General features: G+C 38.8%; 1 protein-coding gene across 5 annotated transcripts in view; it reads right to left on the bottom strand.

Annotated features, from left to right (window-relative positions):
* The window catches only part of Btbd7 (BTB domain containing 7), a 75,418-nt gene that overhangs the window by 37,409 nt on the left and 17,428 nt on the right, over nucleotides 1-20,581 (bottom strand). For 3 of the 5 annotated variants that reach the window (XM_027419174.2, XM_027419177.2, XM_027419175.2), the window contains exons 2-3: nucleotides 12,097-12,284; nucleotides 9,543-10,622 (exon numbers count right to left, since the gene is read on the bottom strand). In XM_027419174.2, coding sequence (XP_027274975.1) covers nucleotides 9,543-10,622; nucleotides 12,097-12,178 — 1,162 coding nt within the window. In that variant the 5' untranslated portion in view covers nucleotides 12,179-12,284. Of the gene's footprint in view, nucleotides 1-4,635; nucleotides 5,213-8,072; nucleotides 8,133-9,542; nucleotides 10,623-12,096; nucleotides 12,285-20,581 lie in introns of those variants that run through there. The other 2 variants (XM_027419179.2, XM_027419178.2) reach the window with 2 other exon arrangements.

The following is a 20,581-nucleotide window of genomic DNA, read 5'->3' as shown; positions in this document are numbered from 1 at the left end:
AACCCCAAGAAAAAGCATTACTTAGCTCCCATTAGCTACCAGAGTAATTTAAGAGGCTGGAACAATGGCTCAGTAGTTAAGAGCATCTGCTGCAACCCAACACTCTATTCTGACCTCTGTGGTCACCGATCACATGCAGTATATATGTGTAGGCACTTATACACACATATAAATAAAACAAATTTAAGTAAAATAATTCATAGCACACAGTCAAGAATCTACTAAGAGCAAAGTACTATTCTAGGTTCTTGGGGGAATTTGAATATATCAAGATTTTAATTCTCTCTAGGGAACATATACTATATGGCAAGAGTTAAAAATGAGACAGTATACAGGCATTTCCAGAGCCAAGTTAGAAGACAGAAATACCTAACAAAAACAAATGTTTAAAGTCCTTAAGAAAATAGAAAATATTTTTAATTTGGAATGGCTAACATAAAACAAGGGCATAAAGCACCCAAGTTTGTTCATAAAGGCAGTATTTAGAGACTTCATGATAAAAAAAAACAAAGGTGACAGCAGAGGGATAGAGGGAAAGTCTATAGTCTATACAAAAAATTGTTTAAGGTTTAAAATAAGATATGTAAGCAAATGTTCTATTTCAGAACTCTGCTCAAACTTGCAGTAAAACCGTTATAAATACTATATAAGAATCATCTCAGTTACCCGAACTTCCACTCATGAAACTAAAGTTAATTCTTTACACCTCATGTCTGACTGACTGCTCTGATCTGCTGCAAATGGTCTTCAGCTTAGTTCACTATTCTTTCAGAATTACACTCAGACACATTTGCTGAGGGTACAATTTCAAACAAGTAAAATGAATTGTCAGCCTCACTCAACTTTGACAAAAGGAAAGTGTCAACATGTAGGACAATGAAAGAATGGAAGAAGAGAAATGGATGAGTGAGTGGGGACAGTGAGCCTGCCTTTTTGTATGGTTCCAGGCACACATTCTGGAAGCCAGTCAAGTTGTTAAGGGTTTAAAAATTAGGTCACTGTTTTTGGGAGGCTTAAGATTTTTAATTCAATAAAATATAATTATATTCATAATGACTAAAATTGTGGCAAATACAATAAACCATCCTTTTGGGGGAGGGTGTTTTTGTTTTTTTGAGACAGGGTTTCTCTGTGTAGCTTTGGAGCTCGCTCTGTAGATCAAGCTGGTCTTGAACTCACAGAGCTCCGCCTGACTCTGACTCCTGAGCACTGGAAACAAAGGTGTGCACCACCACTGCCGGGCTCAAAATACAGTCTGTTTTAAAATGCAAATTGTAAATAAATTTTATCCTCTAAAGGTTGATAATATATTTTTGAGGCCATACTACTTCTGGTTTATTTTGTTTTGAGATCAGTAATATCTATGTCAAAGACAGCAGTAGGTCTGTGGATTGTAAGACACTATGTTTCTAAAAAGCAGATTTTGGGGGGCTGGAGAGATGGCTCAGCAGTCAAGAGCACTGACTGCTCTTCCAGAGGTCCTGACTTCAATTCCCAGCCACCACATGGTGGCTCACAACTATCTTGAATGAGATCTGGTGCCCTCTGCTGGCATGCAGGCAGAAGACTGTATACATAATAAACAACTAACTAAATAAATAAATAAAATCTTTTTTAAAAAAAGTGGATTTTTCTTCACAAAGGTAAAAGAAGGCAATAGTAGTCCACTTTCACTTCTGTTTTCGAAATGTTAGAACCACTGCCCAGTGTATGCATGCCACAGGTGCTATAAAACGTCACAGTTGTAAAACACGTGACCGTCTTTCTGGCTTCTTTCAATTAAATAATTTATTTGGAAATTTTAATTTTATATGATAATTTTTGTTTTTAGTATAGGCACTGATTATTAATCAGGCTTCTTGAGTAGCAACCACAGAACAATTTCACGTTCCGTAAGAAGAAAAGGGATTGATCTGAGGCTCTATGTTAAGTCTCCAGCAGTGCTCCAAATCTACACTGAAACCTTGTTTCGAAAAACCACCAACCAACCAGCCAACCAATCAACCACCTACCCACCACTCACAGAAAACTGGGAAGGCTCTATTGCTAGGAAGCTAAAACCCTCCAGTGACCCATCCAGGAAAGTAGTCTGTTAAGAAAAGAATGGCTGAAACACAACAGAAGCCTCTGTCCTCTAAGTGCTCTGGACTCCAGAATGTGGATCAGTTTGAACAGCAACCTACTCAAGTCCCTGCCTCCAACTATCATTAAACTTCCTGGCTGTTTTCAGTAAGAAACAGGACTTGTAACAGGTACTGCTTCAAGCTAACGCTTTAGTAACTACCATAGTCTGCCTACTTGGGCCACTACCTCCTACCAACATGTCCAAATTCCTGGGTTTAAGGGTCAGAAGAACTAGTATGAGTTATGTATGTACAACTTTATCACTTACAGGGTAGTTATTAGTTTCTGAACCCATCATACTTGGAGGCTGTCAGGATGACCAAGTTACACAAAGTATACCAAAATTACAAGCACAATCTCATTTGTTACCAATGAAGCTGAGAATATGGTTCTGTTGATAATACTGTTGCCTGACATGCACATGGCCCAGGGTTCTATTCCCAGCACCACAAAAACAGTGGTGGTACATGCTATAATCCTACTGCTTGGGAGGAGGGAGCTGAAGAATCAGAAGCTTAAAGTCATCCTCAGTTACCTAGTAAATACAAAAAAAGTCAAGACTATATAAGGCCCCACCTTAAAACGAGCAGGCAAAATACAAACTGAAAAAAAAAAAAAACCTTCATAACAGAAAAACAACAATCTTCATAAATGATTTATTCTTATTTATTTATTTATTTATTTGGGCTGTGGCCTCTTCTAGGAACTCTTCTAATGGGCACTGATGTCATATCTTTATTTTAAAAATTAATTTGGGGGCTAGCAAGATGGTTCGGCCACCAAGCTTGACAGATCTCAGTTTGGTCCCAAGACCCGACATGATTAAATGAGAGGACAAATTCCACAAGTTGTCCTGATCTCCATCAGCATGTTTGCTGTGGCACATGAATGTCTATATATACACTCACAAACATAAATGTAATAAAAATTAAAATCAATTTTTTAAAAGAATTTATTTATTTATTTATTTATTTATTATGTATATAACATTCTGTCTCCATGTATGCCTGCGCACCAGAAGAGGGCACCAGATCTCATTACGGATGGTTGTGAGCCACCATGTGGCTGCTGGGAATTGAACCCAGGTCCTCTGGAAGAGCAGCCAGTACTCTTAACCTCTGAGCCATCTCTCCAGCCCAAAATCAATTTTGTAATCAAGCTTAATATGCTTGTAATTTTAAAGTCTAGTACTAATAAAATGCTCACCCTAAAAAAGAAACCCTTATAGAAGCCAGGAGGTGGTGGTGCACGCCTTTAATTTCAGTACTTGGAAAGCAGAGGCAGAAGGATGTCTATGAGTTCAAGGCCAGTCTGGTCTACAGAGTGAGTGCCAGGACAGGCTCCAAAGCTACACAGAGAAACCCTGTCTCGAAAAACCAAAGCAGATCAAAATAAAACCCCCTATAGTACTTGGTCCTGCTTCCAATTAATTCTTTAGCTCTTTCTCCTGCTGTGTAATTCCACATATTCTAATTTATACTAAATTAATATTCTGTGTTCCTATTATAACAAGTATTTAAATACTTCTTACTGCCAAGCCAAGCTCTGTACTAGTATTGTATTTCCTCTCGTGTCATTTAAATTTTTTTCTTCAGTATTAACTTCTTTATACATTTGTTTCATTTTCTGAATTTATTTCCAATTCTTCCTAAATACACTAAAAGCCATCAAATCTCGGTCTAATTTGCTACTTAGTATTCAAACTAAGTAACTGATATCCTAGACTTTTTAGGGTTTTTTGTTCTGGTCCAGTCTAGATGGGGCACATTCTTTCCCCTCCCTCATCCTAACACAACTGGTACCTAGGCAGCACTTAGCTTCCCTCCTGCACTGAATGCCATTTTCTGATCCCACGTCTCCATTTTTAGTTTGCTTTAGTACTTGGTAGATCTCATCTTCAGTAGCTCCCTTATTGGGGATTCAGGAGTAGATGTTTATACTCCAGTTCCTTTCCTCTGTTGTCTCTTTTTCTTTCTAGATTTCAACTTTATCTCTCAACCCTATCATACTTTCCATTTCTGCTCTTACTTTTAAGAGCTTCTGTTTTAGTTTTGGAACTCAGCTTTGTTTTGTCTGTTGAAGTGATGGGGACTGGGCCAGGGGTCTTACACACACTGGTTAAGTGCTCTACACTTAAAAGCACACTAGCTGTGAGTTACCAATGTCATTTTTGCGTGCTTGTTTCTGAGGCAAAGTCTCTATGTAACCACGGATGGCCCCAAACACAATATTCTTGCCTCAGTTTCCCAAGCTCTGGGATTGATTACAGTCATGCACTACAACAACATGCTCCACTCCCCCCCCCCAAAAAAAAAAAGCTGAAGAGATGGATCAGTGATTAAGAGCACTGGCTGCTCCTCCAGAAGACCTGGGTCAATTCTTATACTCACAAGGTGGCCCATAAACCATCTGTAACTCCAGTTTCAGAGGATCTGATGCTCTCTTCTGGCCTCTGTGGGCACTAAACACACACGGTGCTCATATATACAAGTAGGTAAAACACACACATACTTAAATAAAAATTCAAATTTATTTACAGACACCGACTCTCCTGAAGTCATCTGCAGTCTTCATTGTTTTCTTCAGTACTTTTGTTCTGACCTATGTCTCACTCTGGAAGTTTTCTCAAACATTTAGTGATCCTTGGATGGGATTTCATAGCTCATAGAAGTGCAGCAGAACAGGCAGGTTGCTGACTCTTAGCTTTGTAGTTAACAACTACTACCCCACTCTGTTCACCATATAACATGAACATAATTTAACTTAGTAGCTCTAAACAGTTGGTATTTGTTATGTATATATACTTTGGGACTGTTTACTACTTACTTCTAATGCTCTCTTTTCTCTTGTATTTTCTGGTGAAGGGGAGTAGGTGATTTAATCATATAGCTTGAAACTTTCACACATCTCCAATTTTAATCTTTATCTCATCTCCATCATATTCTATAGCTATTTCTACCTTCAGACTATCTCTAGTTCTGTTTCTTCAGAAAATTAAAAACAATCTCTGATCTCCCTGACAGTACAGAGAACTCAGTGGTAGAATGTTTGGTTAGTATCTATGAGGTTCTGGGTTCAATATCCAGTCCTGCAAACAAAGAAAGAAAGAAAAAAAGTCTCAAGAACCCACATACACTAACAACAAAAAAGGTAAGCATGGTATGGCATTGGCCATACCTGGCAATCTGGAGTCTGAGATAGGAAGACTAAAGGTTTGAAGCCAGCCTGGGCTACATAAGGAGCTGCCCTGTGAGAGTGGGGCAGGGTACAGAAACAGGAAATTTCAGGTCTCTTATCTTCGTTGGAGGTGAATAATGAATTGAAAGAACAGAGTTTGCCATCTGCTACAACTGATCATTGTTCAGGAACAGAGAAGTGGACCACTATTGACTCATGTACAGAATACAGCAAGCCCCAGTGGTCCTCCTGTCTCTATCCTCACAGTGTTGAAGCTACAGATGCACATGGTCATTCCCAGAATTTTTATGTGGGTGCTGGAATCTAAAAGGTTCCCATATTTATACAGCAATCACTTACCCACTAAGCTATTTCTCCAGCCCCAGGCTTTAATTATTTTTAAACATTATTTATTCATTCAGAAATCTGAGGATACCTTCTGAGAATTAGTTTTCTTTTTCCATCATTTGGATTCCAGAGATCAAACTTGGCCGAGTTATCCATCTCATTGGCCCTAGCTTTAATTTTTAAAGTTAACTCTGATTTGGAATAAAAATTAATAATCTTCAACTTACACATTTACTAAATTTCCTAATATGTCCTATGTAATAGGAACACAAAATGAAAATGTGATTTTACCTTTAAGTTGCTCAATATTCCTAGTTTCACAGTCTTTCTTAACTGAGCATCCTCATTTGAATCACAGAACAAAAAATACAGACCAGAGTCTAGAGAGATGGCTTAAGAGCACTGGCTGCTCTTCCAGAGAAGCTAGGTTCAATTCCCAACTCACAACCATCTGTTATTTCAGTCTGGGATCCAGCGCCCTCTTTTGGCCTTCACAGACACCAGGCACACACAGTACATACATATACAGTACACACATATACACTCAGGCAAAACACTCACACATAAAATAAAATAAAATAAAGTAAAATGAAGACAAAATACAGACTACTCAATTCTCTCTAAAATGGGTATATATAGTTAGAGCCAAGAGACATGCATGGAAAGATTCACATTGACCACATACAATAGATGCCTGAGCACAGGTATACAGAATGCCTGCTGGAAAAAGCTAACTGCAAAGTGCCAAGCAGACTGATCATAAGTTTGGTAAGTACAATGGTAAGAGGTAGAAACCAACTTAAAATTGGATAAAATTATAAGAAAATACTAAAACCAAAAATTCTCTAAGAAGAATCTATGAAATATACTTAGTGAAGGGACCAGCCTCAGCTCTCCCCCCTCCCCCATTTTGGCAGCCATGACAGGCTAACATGTGCATCTGACCTTGCTGGGCCTGCCCTGGTCACTAGGAGGTCAGATGCCCTCCTCGTGGCAAGGAACCAATCAGAAGTTAGCTGGTGGGGCTGTGCTTTACAGCTCTGGGTGTGCTTTACAGACAAGTGCACAACAGTGTCATGCAGAGCATAGCAATCACCCTGGGAGGGCCTATGGGCCATAACAACCAATCAACACAGGGCAGGTTGTCCAAGCCTGGAAACGCACCAATCCTAAAACCGTTGCATACCCCTAGATACTCCCCTTACGCTGCCCTATAAGATCCCTGTCTCTTGGTTTTTCCAGGGTCTTTCTCCAGCAATCTGCCATGGTGGATAGATGGAAAGGCCCGAGCTAATGGGGTTAGCTCGTTAAACAACTACAATAAAAGACTCTTTGCTTTTGCATCAAAATGGCCTCTTGGTGATTTTGGAGTTCAAAATTTGGGCACATCAGTTAGTATTGGGCTTAATTCATAAAATTCCTTTTAGAAAAGACTGTATCTAGGGCTGAAGCTCAGCAGTAAAGTGCTAGCCTTAGCCCAGGGCAGGAGAGAAGACGAGGACAACCCTGACAATGAAGATGTACTTGTCAGAAAGATTAGCAGCTGACATTTATTGAATGCTTATTAGATACCATATACTGTTTCTATTACCTAACATATATGATTTTCTCCCCCTGCCCCCAGACAGGGTTTTTTGGTTTTTGTGTGTGTGTGTGTAACAACAGCTCTGGCTGTCCTGGAACTCACTTTATAGAGCAGGCTGGCTTCAAACTCACATCTGCCGGCCTCCTGAGGGCTGGGATTAAAGGCGTGCACCACTACTGCCCGGTATCAGATATGGTTTCCTTAATCCTCAGCATCATACTTTATAGGATTATTCTTTTTGCAAATCAATAAGACATGGAATTAAGAGTTATATGACTTGTTTAAGGTGAAACATGTTAAGATGCTGTAGAGGAGGATTCAAAGCTAGTCCACTTGGCTCCAGATATGAGCTTTAAGCTTTATCACATGAAATTCTTCCACAAGTGACCAAATACTGTTCTCCTTATGGAAATGAAGTAAGGCTATGTTGAAGGCACAAAATGCCTAGTACGAATCTATCCTAGGTATGAGGGAAAGGTATGTCCCACATAAAACACAAGAGGCTAATGTGAAAACTATGGCCACAAAGGGATTTTGAATGGGAAGATAAAAGAGCTCTACTTTTTTAGCCAGATTGAGACAAAAAAGGGACATTTTAGATCTCTTAAGTGCCCTGCATAAAATACAATTTCTATTTAAATGACAGAAAAATTAACTCACCAAAGAAAATAAAAGAGCTTCAGGACAGGTAATCAAGTACTACCAAAGACCTAAGAACTAGCCTGCAATTTCACTTTTCATTAAAAACTATAAAATTGCATTAAGGTATGCACTCTCACTTTAAAAAACAGGTAAATATATAAGACACACAGTTTGAGAAAAGAAAGATTTGTCATACCTTTTTGGTGCTGTGGCAAACTTCAAAATTTTCTGTAGAAGCATTTTCTCACAAATTTGGCTTTATAGAACAAAGGAATGGTAGGTCAAGCTGCTAGGTCATTTCTAATATTGTCCCTATAATCTGGCATCTCTAAAAAGTCAGCTATTAACATAATGATTATTTAAAACTAATAAAATCAGTTTAATGACATTCTTCCTGTGACAAAAACAAGTCTGTTACTGAAAGACAATAGGAAATTACATTTTAAAACTATGTGAAAGAAATTGTTACCTTTGTTCCCCATCAATGCCCAATTCTCATTATTATCGTTACTATCTACAAGGGCTAAAAAAAAATATTTCTCAGGGGCTGGAGAGATGGCTCAGAGGTTAAGAGCACTGGCTGCTCTTCCAGAGGTCCTGAGTTCAATTCCCAGCAACCACATGATGGCTCACAACCATCTGTAATGAGATCTGGTGCCCTCTGCTGGTGTGCAAGCATGCATGCCGATAACTCTATACATCATAAATAAATAAAATCTTAAAAAAAATATTTCTCAAAGTCGCATTAATTGGTTGATCTGGCCATGTCAAGATAGAAAACCATGCTAAATTTTCCTTACTGAAACTGACACATTCTCTTCTAGTTGGCAGCTTTTAAATTCTTTTAGTGACTCTGCACTAGCACAATTAAATTTCTCGAGTAATATTGGGTCATATAACTTGTTTCATTTTACCTTATGGCCACAGAAAGCTAAATATACACTCCCTTTGTGTAGGAAAGGACTCTTTCCAGCTCTGAAGTGTTAGGATTCTAGCATTTACTGAAATACATATACTTCTTTAACTCAATATTCATATATTTGCTCAGAACACAGAGAAAAATATGCTGTTCAGATAGATGGATGGATGGATGGATAGATAGGGATAGACAGACAGTTTGTTTTGTTTAAAGCAAATGGAAATGGCATGTGAATCTGGCACTAACTACTTTTTACAAGCCAATGCCTGAAAATAAGATACCAACTATATTAAAATGTAAGTCAGAGACTTAATTAAAGTGTTCTCTACCTTTTATCTTTATAATGAATTTATTCTAACTACAAGCAATTAAGAATCAATAAGGTGTTAAATGTATTCACAGGCATCTAAACTTGAAAAATGGGGAAATGGGCAGGTTCAAAGTTAGAGCAGAGATGGCGTAGGTGGTTAATCAGGTAGTCTAATACCTATTATCTCACATTAGACAAGAGCAAGGCTGCAGCTTCACCAATGTTCTTTATCATCAGTACTGAATATTTGAGTTTAATAGTAAATGAAGAGCTACATTAATACTGACTCTGAAGTTGTCTCAGTATTCCTAATTACAGACTGAGAAAAAACTAATCCTATATATTCTAGACACTGATACAGAACTCAAGTAGTGTTTTTAATTTGATAGACAAATACATAATTTTAGAAATAAAAACTTAAAGTCAGAATTTCATACCTTGGGCAAGCATGTTAAATTCCAAGAACAGTGCTATGTGGTAAAGTTCCATGGCTTCTTCTGCCCTGGTCATGTTTGGTTTCCCTGCGACGAGAGCCTGAACTTCACTGAGACTTCCCACAGAAGGGCTACAGTGCAAAACAGATAGGTCCACTACGTCGGTATACATACAGTGTAATATCACTTTTGCATATTTTTTTGGTATAATGGACTCATCTAATATAATTCTTGTGGGAGTTCTCAAAGTTCGGTCTGTGATTTCTTCACCAGTCCGTATCCTCCTTTGTAGTAAGTTTCGGAAAAATGGGGACCGTGCAGAAATAATAGCCTTGTGGGCTTTGAGCTCTTCATCTAAACAGTTCTGATTGCCACCAAAAGCTTCAACTAGTTCAGAATCTGAAGAAAAACTAAGGACGACATCATAATAACACATGTAATCAAAGAGTCCACGCATATCTACATCAAGAGAATTTGGTGTTCCAAATTCTTCACTAAGCTGAACAAGGATATCGACATTCTGAAACCTTGAGTCCTCCATTCCAAATTCTCCCGTGTAAAGGTAGTGTAACAAGGCAGAAAACATGGGCATATCAATACCAGCTGTACTGATGTCCATTATTATCTCTGCCCCATATTCAGGTGAGGAAGAAAGCAGTGTTTTAAAAAATGGACACCTTGCTGCCAAAATGGCACGATGAACAGGAAAACACGTTTCTTGAAATATTAAGTCCACATCAGTACAGTACTTATACTCATAAAGGTCAGCCATATCCTTTTGCAGTGTCCGGGCTTCTGGTCTGGCCAAACTGGCTTGCAGAGAAAGCTCCTTTAAGGCTGAAGTTCCCTCATACTCTTCTACTAGTGCATTGACATCTCTTACATCCCACCCAGAGAGGAGTTCTCGCATCTGCTTGGCATGATCAGCCGACCTATTTGATTTTCGGCGTTTAATAAATTTCTTTTTGAGGGTGGCAAGGCCAGACGTTCTCTTTTTTTTGTCTTGTGGTTTTTCATGGCCATGGTCAAGGCTATACAACTTTGATTCACAACCATAGCCTTGCTGAGAATAGGATGATGTTCCTATGAAGAAAATTAAGCAAATCATAATAATTTCATAACGTTCACTTTCAATATTAACATATTTCATGCCTAAAAATTTTACAAACACATTCTGACAAAACTCAGACAAAACTCATTTTTATATTAAGAAAGAGGGCTGGGCATTGTGGTGTACCTCCTTGTAAATCCAGCACTTTAGAGGCTGAGGCTGGAGGTCAAGAGTATAATAACAGCCTAGGCTGGAGAGTTCAAATAAAGGTAGGTAGGTAGGTAGGGTCTCTCTCTCTCTCTCTCTCTCTCTCTCTCTCTCTCTCTCTCTCTCTCTCTCTCTCTGTGTGTGTGTGTGTGTGTGTGTGTGTGTGTGTGTTCATGCTTGATCATGTTTGGGCAGGAGATCAGGGAAGATGGCTGAGTGGATAAAGTGCTTGTTCTGCATGCATGAAGACCTAACTTTGGATATCCATCTGACACATAAAAGCTATACACAATGTACAGTATTGGGAAGCTAGAGACAATCAGATCCTAGGGTACCACAGGCCAACCAGTGTAGCTAAAACGTGAGCTTCATATTCAGTGACAGACCCATCTGCAGGTAGAGGGGCTGGAGATATGGCTCAGTGGTTAAAGAACTGCTGTTCTTATAGAGGTCCTGGGTTGGGTTCCCAACCCCCACAAAAGGCAGCTCGTGACCACCTGTAATTCCAGCTCCAGAGGATCCAACACCCCTTTGTGGACTCTAAATGCACTCGTCATACATACATATATTCAGGCACAAACACATACACATAAAACAAAATAAATAAATCTTAAAAGTCAAATAAGGTGGAGTGTGATTGAGAAAACTACCTGATGTCAATTTCTGCCTCCCTGTGTAACCCAGGCAAGTATACCTGCACATGCATGTGTACCACACACACACACACTAAAATAAAATAAATAAAACTATTTTAAAAGGGCTAGAAAAGTGGCTCAGTGGGAAGTCACTTGCCACCAAACCTAATGTCCTGAGTTTGATTCCTGGACCCACATGGGGATTAGGAGAAAACTGACTCTCACAAATTGTCCTGACTTTTATATATGTCATGAATACCCCACTACAATAAAGTGTTCTGTAATAATTTTTAATAGAAGGTAAGGAGGGAAGAAGGAAAGGAAAAAACAAAAATTTGTCTGAATTTTAAAAATGTCTTTGGTTTTCTGGCAATCAAGAACCATATTAAGGCCTCACACATGATTTTTAGGAAATGAGAGGTAATTTGCAAATTAAGAATATTGTCTGTAATTGTAAAATGTTTTTCTCTTTGACCACACTAAAGTTGTATTTATAACAAGCCTGATTATGGCTGGGGTGATGGCAGGGAACCTAGACACTGCAGAATTATTACCTATAATACTTTTTCTATGGCTCAGCACTCTTTTCATCTACAAAGATAACTGTTAACACAATCTATTTACAGTCACAACAGAAAATAAAATTTAAAAACTGCAAAGTTACCTATGAAAGTCTGCTGGGCCTGTGAATTTCCCCCTACCCGTGGGGAGCATGAATGAGGATAGTTAGATGCATTAGCACCCATTTTCTTCAGTCACTCCGGCATTCCATCTGCTGGTTCTTCAGAGTGTAATTCCAGAGGCCTTTACGAACCTTCAACCCTGGATCCAGGAGCCTCTTTTCATCCATTTCTTGATGGAAGCAAAAATAAATTATTTGTTTAAAACATATCTTACACCAATAATTAAAAAAAAAAGTGCCGGGTGTTGGTGGCCCACACCTTTAATGCCAGCACTCAGGAAGCAGAGGCAGGCGATCTCTGTGAATTGGAGACCATTCTGTCCACAGGGCAAGTGCCAGGACAGGCTCCAAAGCTACACAGAGAAACCCTGTTGGGGGGCGGGGGATAAAGCTGCCCAGGGATAGAGAGATGGCTCAGCTGTTACGAGCACTGCCTATTCTTCCAGAGGACCTGGGTTCAATTTTCAGCAACCACACAGCAGTGCACAACTGCCAGGGATCGACAACCTCTCACAGACACACATGCAGGCAAAACAACACTGCACATAAAAATAAAAAAATTATAAAAAAGCTACCCAAACTGCATTTTTTGTAAATAATATACTGACAAGTTCACACATTTTTTATTTATTTACTTTGGCTTTTTGAGATAGGGTTTCTCTGCATAGCCCTGGATATCCTGACATCCTGGAATTCACTCTGTAGACCAGGCTGGCCTCGAACTCAGAGATCCACTTGCTTCTGTCTCGCAAATCCTGGGCTTAAAGGAATATACTACTACTGCCTGATAATTTTTTTTTTAGCTTATCCTTTATGTACACATTCATACTCAACACAGACAAACATTTCCACATACATCAATGTACATATGGAAATCTAGTTATAGTGTTCAATGTAAGGCTGAAGATTTTCTAACTATACAGGTAAAGCAAAAGTAACTCCCAGTCAAATGATACACTTGTATATGCACATGAATAATCAAATGTTTTCTAAAGTTTGATGCTTGGTAACATTCCCTTTTTAGTAGCTCAGTGGTAGAGTACTTGTTTATGTGCACAAAGTCCTAGGTTAGCTCTCTAACACCACAATCTCTAAAACAACAAAAAATAAAGTTTATATTCTTCTTAAAAAAAAAAAAAAGGAAATCTAGGAAATCTTAGTTTTCAGGTTAAGTTTCACAGAGGCTTAAAGATTCTATGAGCCATCTTCTAAAAATTATTTTTAATTTTGTGTGTGTATCAGAGAGAGAGAGAGAGAGAGAGAGAGAGAGAGAGAGAGAGAGAGAGAGATGCGTGTGAGTTCAGGTGCTTGAGGAGTCCAGAGGCACTGGATCCCCCAAGAGCAAGAGTTACAAGAGGCTGTGAGCTGCCTGACATGGGTGAAGGGACTCACTCTTAGGTCTTCTGGAAGAATTGTGCATGTTCTTATCTGCTAAGTCATCATCTCTTCAACCCCACCTACCAGCCATTTTTAACCATTGTTTGAACTGAAATAGGGTCCTATGAACCAAAGTTGTACCCTCATTTACAGGTCAAATCTCACTCTTCTTACTCATTAAAGATTTAGAGTTAAAGCTAGGTGCGGTGGTGCACATCTTTAATCCCAGTACTTGGGAGGCTGAGGCAGGTAGGTCCCTATGAGTTTGAGGCCATCCTGGTCCAAACAGTGAGCTCCAGACCAGCCAAGGAAATATATATTAAGAAATATAGAATAAAAACATCATGAACATCAAATCTACCAAAACTTTCCAAGAGCAGCTTTGAACGTGGAGATGGATGTGACAATGACAGGTCAGTGTTCCTAAGAGTGCAATGACATGATATTGCTCACAAGCTGGAGCTGATTCTTGCTTCCTTTCCTCATTCCCAACGTTCCATGTTGGCTATATTTTTGTTTTGTTTATTTTTTATTTTTAAAGATTTATTTATTTACTATGTAGACAGTGCTCTGTCTGCAAGTATCCCTGCAGGCTAGAAGATGGCATCAGATCTCATTACAGATGGTTGTGAGCCACCATGTGGGTGCTGGGAATTGAACTCAGGACCTCTGGAAGAGCAGCCAGTGCTCTTAACCCCTGAGCCATCTCTCCAGCCTCCTTTTGTTTTTATTTTTACCTTCTACTGATTACTATTAAACATGTCAGCTGGGTGGGAAAACTCACACATAGTGAACAAACAATTAAATGAGAATACAAAAAAAACATATATGCCAACCTCTTCTTTCCTAGTGATCCACCAAACAAAGTCTAAGTTAACATTTTCCAAAGATTCTCCCCCACATTTGGAAAATGCAGGGTTAAAGAAGGCCAGAGGTTTCTTTACCTCAGGACTTTTCTTCAATGTGTTAAGGTACACTGTGAGGAGGAAGTATTCAGCATGATCTAAAGGAACCCTATTGCCCTACAGAGCTCCAAAGAAATTAACTTCAAAATGCAGCCTGAAAAAAAAAAAAAAAAAAAAAAAAAAAAAAAAAAAAAAAAGCTGACTACAGCTATAAAAACACTTTTTACTCCTTTTAGCAGAATCCAGACAGTGGAAGCTTGTGGTACCAGGGGCTGTATTCTGTCATTGATTATCACATACACGAGACAACTTAGTCTTAATTTTGGTGGAGCTTAGTTTCTGCACCTATAAAATAAGAAAGTTGAAACAGGGTTTCTAAAAGTGAAGTTGTGTGACACTGACTTGGGAAATGAGGATGGAGAAGAGATATATTTCTATATTAAATGTTAGCCTATGGAGAAAAAAAGAGGGCACTTGGACTTTGAATTTCAAACATGCTTTTCCTTTAGTCTGGCTATTAGGGATATAAGCATGGAGATATAGAGGAAATGTGACTATGAAAAGCAATTCATAGTGAAAGAGAAATGCATTTCTATAGTGAAGTTTAATCCTGTTAAACTGAAGCTGACCATACAATATATCACTTAATCCATGATGCTTAGAGATAAAGGGGGATACAAACCAGACAGGATACCAGAGCATGCATAACCCAGATCTGACAAATCTAAGCATAAACGTTCAGCCCACAGTCAAATCTTACATTTCTAGACCAGCTAGAAATAAAGATTAAAACAGAAAGGAACCCCACCCCCAGAAACAAACTAACAACCTGAACTTTCCATTTTCTACACTCTTCTACTACCAGGTTTTACCTAATAATAATAATTCACATTTGTTGAAGGTTTACTCCCTGTCAAACTCTAGTTTTAAAGTTTACATAGGAATTAGCTTATTTCATTCTCCTAGTAATTTTCTACCAATCAGACACAATGTCAATAAAATGAAAGAGCCAGAATTATTTCTATTTCTCCTCCAAACCTTCAGTTCTATACTAGGAAACATTTTAAGAACAACTAGAAAGGGGTTGGGGAGATGGCTCAGCAGTTAAAAGAGCACATATGGCTCTTGCAGAAAACGTGAGTTTGGTTCCCACTGCTCACCGCACACAGGCACTTCACATCCACCTGTAACTGCAGTTTCAGGGAAACGTCAGTCATCTGCACTCAAGTGCAGAGACAGACAGACAGACAGACAGACAGACAGACAGACACACACACACACACACACACACACACACACACACACACACACACACACACAACAAAAGGCACAACTAGACGGACAATAACAAAATTTCATGTTCCTCATCAGTAAAATAGTAGGTTTTTTTTTTTTTAATGTTTGGTTATCTATCCACCCACCTACTTATCCATTCATCATCTGGGTTCAAGAATTAATAGAAATGTGTCAAGTTGCCAGGTGGTGGTGGTGCACACCTTTAATCCCAGCACTCAGAATGATCTCCGTGAGTTCGAGACCAGCCTGGTCTACAAGAGCTAGTTCCAGGACAGCCTCCAAAGCCACAGAGAAACCCTGTCTCGAAAAACAAAAACAAAACAACAACAACAAAACAAACAAGAAGTGTGTCAAGTTTTGTTTTGTTTTGTTTTTTTAAAGGAAAAGTCATTCAGGGAGGAAGAAATATGATACCCAGAGACAATACCTGTCCCAATCAGTCCCACTCTCAGTTTTCATAATCCTATTCCATTTATGGCTTAATACTGTGGCATAACTGAATAATTACTCATATTTCCACCAAACTGTAAGTTCACTGATAGGTACTCTTTCATTCATCTATGAATCCTTATCATCCTCCACAGAACCTACAGTAGGTATGCAATCTTTGAATTAATAAATGTTAGTTATTAGTATGAATGATGACAGACATTGTATAAGACTAAGTTGTAAGAAATACACACGTTATGATATTGGTAAGAATTAGATCAAAGCTTAAAATGGTATATGGTGTAAAGCTTTATCCACAACACAGCAGGCTGACTACTGAAGCACAGATCAGGAAGAAAGCTGCACCATTACATTTGGGTTTTGTTTTGTGAGACAGGGTTTCTCTGTATCCCTGACTGTCCTGGAACTCCCTCTGTAGACCAGACTGACCTCGAACTCAGAGATCTGCCTGCCCCTGGCTCCCAAGTGCTGGGATCAAAGGCATGCACCACCACTGCCCAACACATTTGTGTTTTATAAGGATTGCTGGATGGCCTGAAGGTAGAAGACATTCATGGCGGAGGATCTATTAGAGTAGTCTTGCTACTGTTCAGAAAAGGTAATAATAAGGCCCCACTTTTCCTTCTGAAATAGTATCACTTACACACAAGGTTCTTTGAGGAATTAAGAAAATATATAGTGCTGCTGGAAAACTATAACAGCAGCGTAACATAAGAGAATGTCATTTGAGGTGTCACTTGATTTGCACCATGGATGTGGAAAGATGAAATGTATGTTGAAGATGTTGAACTAGTCTGAAAAAGCTCACTTAAAGCTGAAGACAAATTCCCGGAAAGTGAAAAGTGGACTTAGCGGTACTGTGAAGATCTGGTAAGCTTTGCTCAGAGTTTACCTTCAAAATAATGCGTCCAGAACTACAACCTCAGACTGAAGTTCTGTTGAGAGTGTAAAAGCTGCCCCCCATGCACTGCTTGTTTATCCTCCTTATTGTCATATTTAACAGTCTGAGTCAGAATAGTGATGCCTACAGTAGTCACTACAGGAGTGGCCTTGGCCCAGTTACCCCAATATCAAACCCTGTGCTGTCCTCTCCTACTAGCTATATTCCCCAAAGTGAGATGACTCTGAAAGGAGTAGAGAATGTTTCCTGAAAAAAGGAAAAAGAGCAGTAAGCAGAGAGTGAAAAACAAATATGAAGCCCTGCAAGTCAGCTTATAGAGCTTATCGAATCAACTGCCATATAAGGTGATGATGCCATCTTAATATCTGTTTATGATAAACTATCTTTGAGCCAGTCATATATTTGCCTTAACAAATGAAATCTTTGTTCTAGTTAAGGACAGTGGTTTTTACTGCTGGCTTAATAATGCACAGAGAAAAGCTCCAGATGACTTACAGAAGTGATGAGAAGTCTGAGTCCCCACTGTGAATTTACAGAGGATTTCAGGGAGAAATGTAGCTGACTTTAGAGAAAACAATGAAAAGAACTTAATTTTAGTGAAAGAATTATCATCAACCAGGCATTCAGAGTTTCTGACAGCAAGTTATTAATAACTATTAAAAATATAGGGATACAGCCTGGTCTAAGTAGTAGTTACAGTCCATCCAGGACTACATAGTGACTCTGTCTTTAAAACAAATAAACATTAAAACAACAACACAGCAGAGAGTACTGGTGTATGCTTTTAATCCTAGCACTTGGGAGGCAGAGGCAGATCTCTGAGTTTGAGGACAGCCTGTTCTACAAAGTGAAATCCAAGATAGCCAGGGAAATATAGTGCGATCCTGTCTCAAAACAAACACAAAAACAAGCTTGGCAGGTAAACCTGATAGTAAGTTTGAGATTATGGCTGCATGCAGGAAAGAAAATAGAAACACAAAGACAGATATTCAAAGGTGCCTTTATCCTGGGCAGTCACCATTAGGATAGCTCAGATTCTAAGCTGATGGATCATACAGGAATAGTCATGAGAATAGCATTAAAAATTATTTAGGTTCTTTGAAAAGGGATGTGATAATGGTTAAGACTTGGAGATAATTCTGTACTAAAACTCAAATTTTACTCACATATTGAGGCTAAGAGAACCAAATAAACATGAGGTGGAAGGTTATTATTTAAATTTCCAGTAAAAAGAAATTACAAATTTTGTACAATGGCTTAATAATGGCCATTCCAGGATCATGAGCTTCTGTCCACCAGAGCACCTGTTATCTACAGAATGTCTGAATGACAAATGAAGACTCATTCTTAGGTTTCATTTTCCCTATGTAGTCTACAGTTAGAATAAATCTTGTGTATAGTGGTTCTAGTATTTATGGGTTTGATGATGACACTTTTTTTTTTTTTTTGATGACACACTTTTGTGAAACTTTAGGTATCACAGAGCCTCCTGCAGAGACAAGGCCTCTTACAAAAAATAAGAGGTGGAAAACAGGAAAATTTTTTTTTAAGTTTACTTTATGAGTGTCTTGCCTGTGTATATGTATGTAAACAACATGTATGCCTAGTCCCCAAAGAGGTCAGAAAAGGGTACTGAATCTCCTGGAAGCTAAGAGAGGTTATGAGTTATCATATGGGTAATGGAACTGAATTCAAGTCCTCTGCAAGAGCAATGAGTGCTCTTATCTACCAGGCCATCTCTCCAGTTCCACCAGATATAGATTCTTAACCTCAGCCCAGTGCACACCTTTAATCCCAGCACTCGGGAGGCACAGTCAGGCGGACCTCTGTGAGTTCGAGGCCAGCCTGGTCTCCAGAGCGAGTGTCAGGATAGGCTCTAAAGCTATACATAGCAACCCTGTCTCGAAAAACAACAACAACAACAACAACAACAAACAACAAAAAACCTTAACCTCATTAGGATTATAGGAACTATCTTTTAAGTTTTTCTCATCCTACTGTTCCTATGCTAACTACTTGTTATAACAGATACAGTGGGAAGCTGAGCATGGTGGCAGATACCTGTGATCCTAGGTCTTGGGTGGAGAACAAGACCAGAAAACTGTGAAGTCAATGCTAGCCTGAGCTATGAAGAGAGACCCTGTCTCAAAAAAATCACCCATGAGCAGTGAAGTTTCCTGACTATGGATTAACACACCATAAATACCACATCTCTTAGCATTCAGACATAGAAGACAATTCTCAGTCCATCTTTGCAGGGTATTTTTTCATTTCTATAGGAAGAGTTTGTACAAATATACACAAAAGTGGAGAGACTAGTCGCATCAGGAAATTTCAAAATTAAGTGAATTAAAGCAATTTTTTATCAATTCTAACAGAATCTCCTGGCTCTAATCCTGAATAATTCTGACACACTCTCAGATAGACTATTATTTCATTTGTAAATTCTGTATATATAATCTTTCAAAGGAAAGATATAAACAACTACAGTATCTTCAACTAATAGTAATTCCTTAATAAGTGAATTTTGTACCAACTGAAGTACATTTCATGATTGTTCTACTTTGCTTTCTGTTGCTTCAGTTGGTACAAAATTCCTTCACAGACAATACTCACATTTTTCTTACTTTTCTTAGTTTGAATCAAGGTCCAAATATGGCCAACAAACTATGAGTGGAATGATGGTTACAAACCTCAATCTCCTTCAAATGTTTCTCCCTCTGTGTCCCATTTCCTCCATGTATAAGGTTACCTTATAGTGTCTCAGTTTGGGTTTTGCCAAATCACTTCAGTAGGATTTAATATAAAGGTCCTCTGCTTTCTTTTACAATGAACAAGCTGACTTCTAGAGATGAGGTCAGATTCAGTATCATTCTTGTGTGTGAGAGTGAGCATGAGCACAGGCATGCCAAAACACACATGTATAAGACACGGTGTGTTGGTCCTCCCCTTCCACTTTACTTAAGACAAGGTCCTCCCCCTGCAAGCTTCCATCATGTCTTCCTGTCTCCACCTCCCATCTCCCAGTAGGGGCATACTTGTGCTACCAGGATCTGAAGTCAAGTCATTAGGCTTGTGTGGGCAAGTTCTTTACCCACTCAGTTATTGCCTCAGCCCTCAATATTATTACTGTATGAACATGTGTGTGTGTTTATTTAGCCAAGACTGACACATGGGTAACTGTCAGTTTTTGTCAATTTGACAAAAACCTCAACATACATGGGAATAGGGAATCTCAGTTTAACTGCCTTCATCAGATGGGCCTGTGGGCATTGTGTTTTTTTTTTTTTTTTTTTGATTGCAGATTGCCATGGGAAGGTCTGGGCTACATAAGAAAGGTAACTGAGCAGACATGGAATGCAGTGATCCTTGGTGGTCTCTGCTTTCTTCTCTTCCAACTTGAGTTCCTTCCTGCCTTGGCTTCCCTCAATTATAAGACTGTAAGCTGTAAGACAAAATCATTCCTTTCTTCCACAAGCTGCTTTATTTAGGGTATTCATCACAGCAACAGAAAGCAAAGTAGAACAATCATGAAATG

This window comes from Cricetulus griseus, chromosome 5 (assembly GCF_003668045.3).
Source record: "Cricetulus griseus strain 17A/GY chromosome 5, alternate assembly CriGri-PICRH-1.0, whole genome shotgun sequence".
NCBI lineage: Eukaryota > Metazoa > Chordata > Mammalia > Rodentia > Cricetidae > Cricetulus > Cricetulus griseus.
This window is presented reverse-complemented; position numbering and strand designations above follow the sequence as displayed.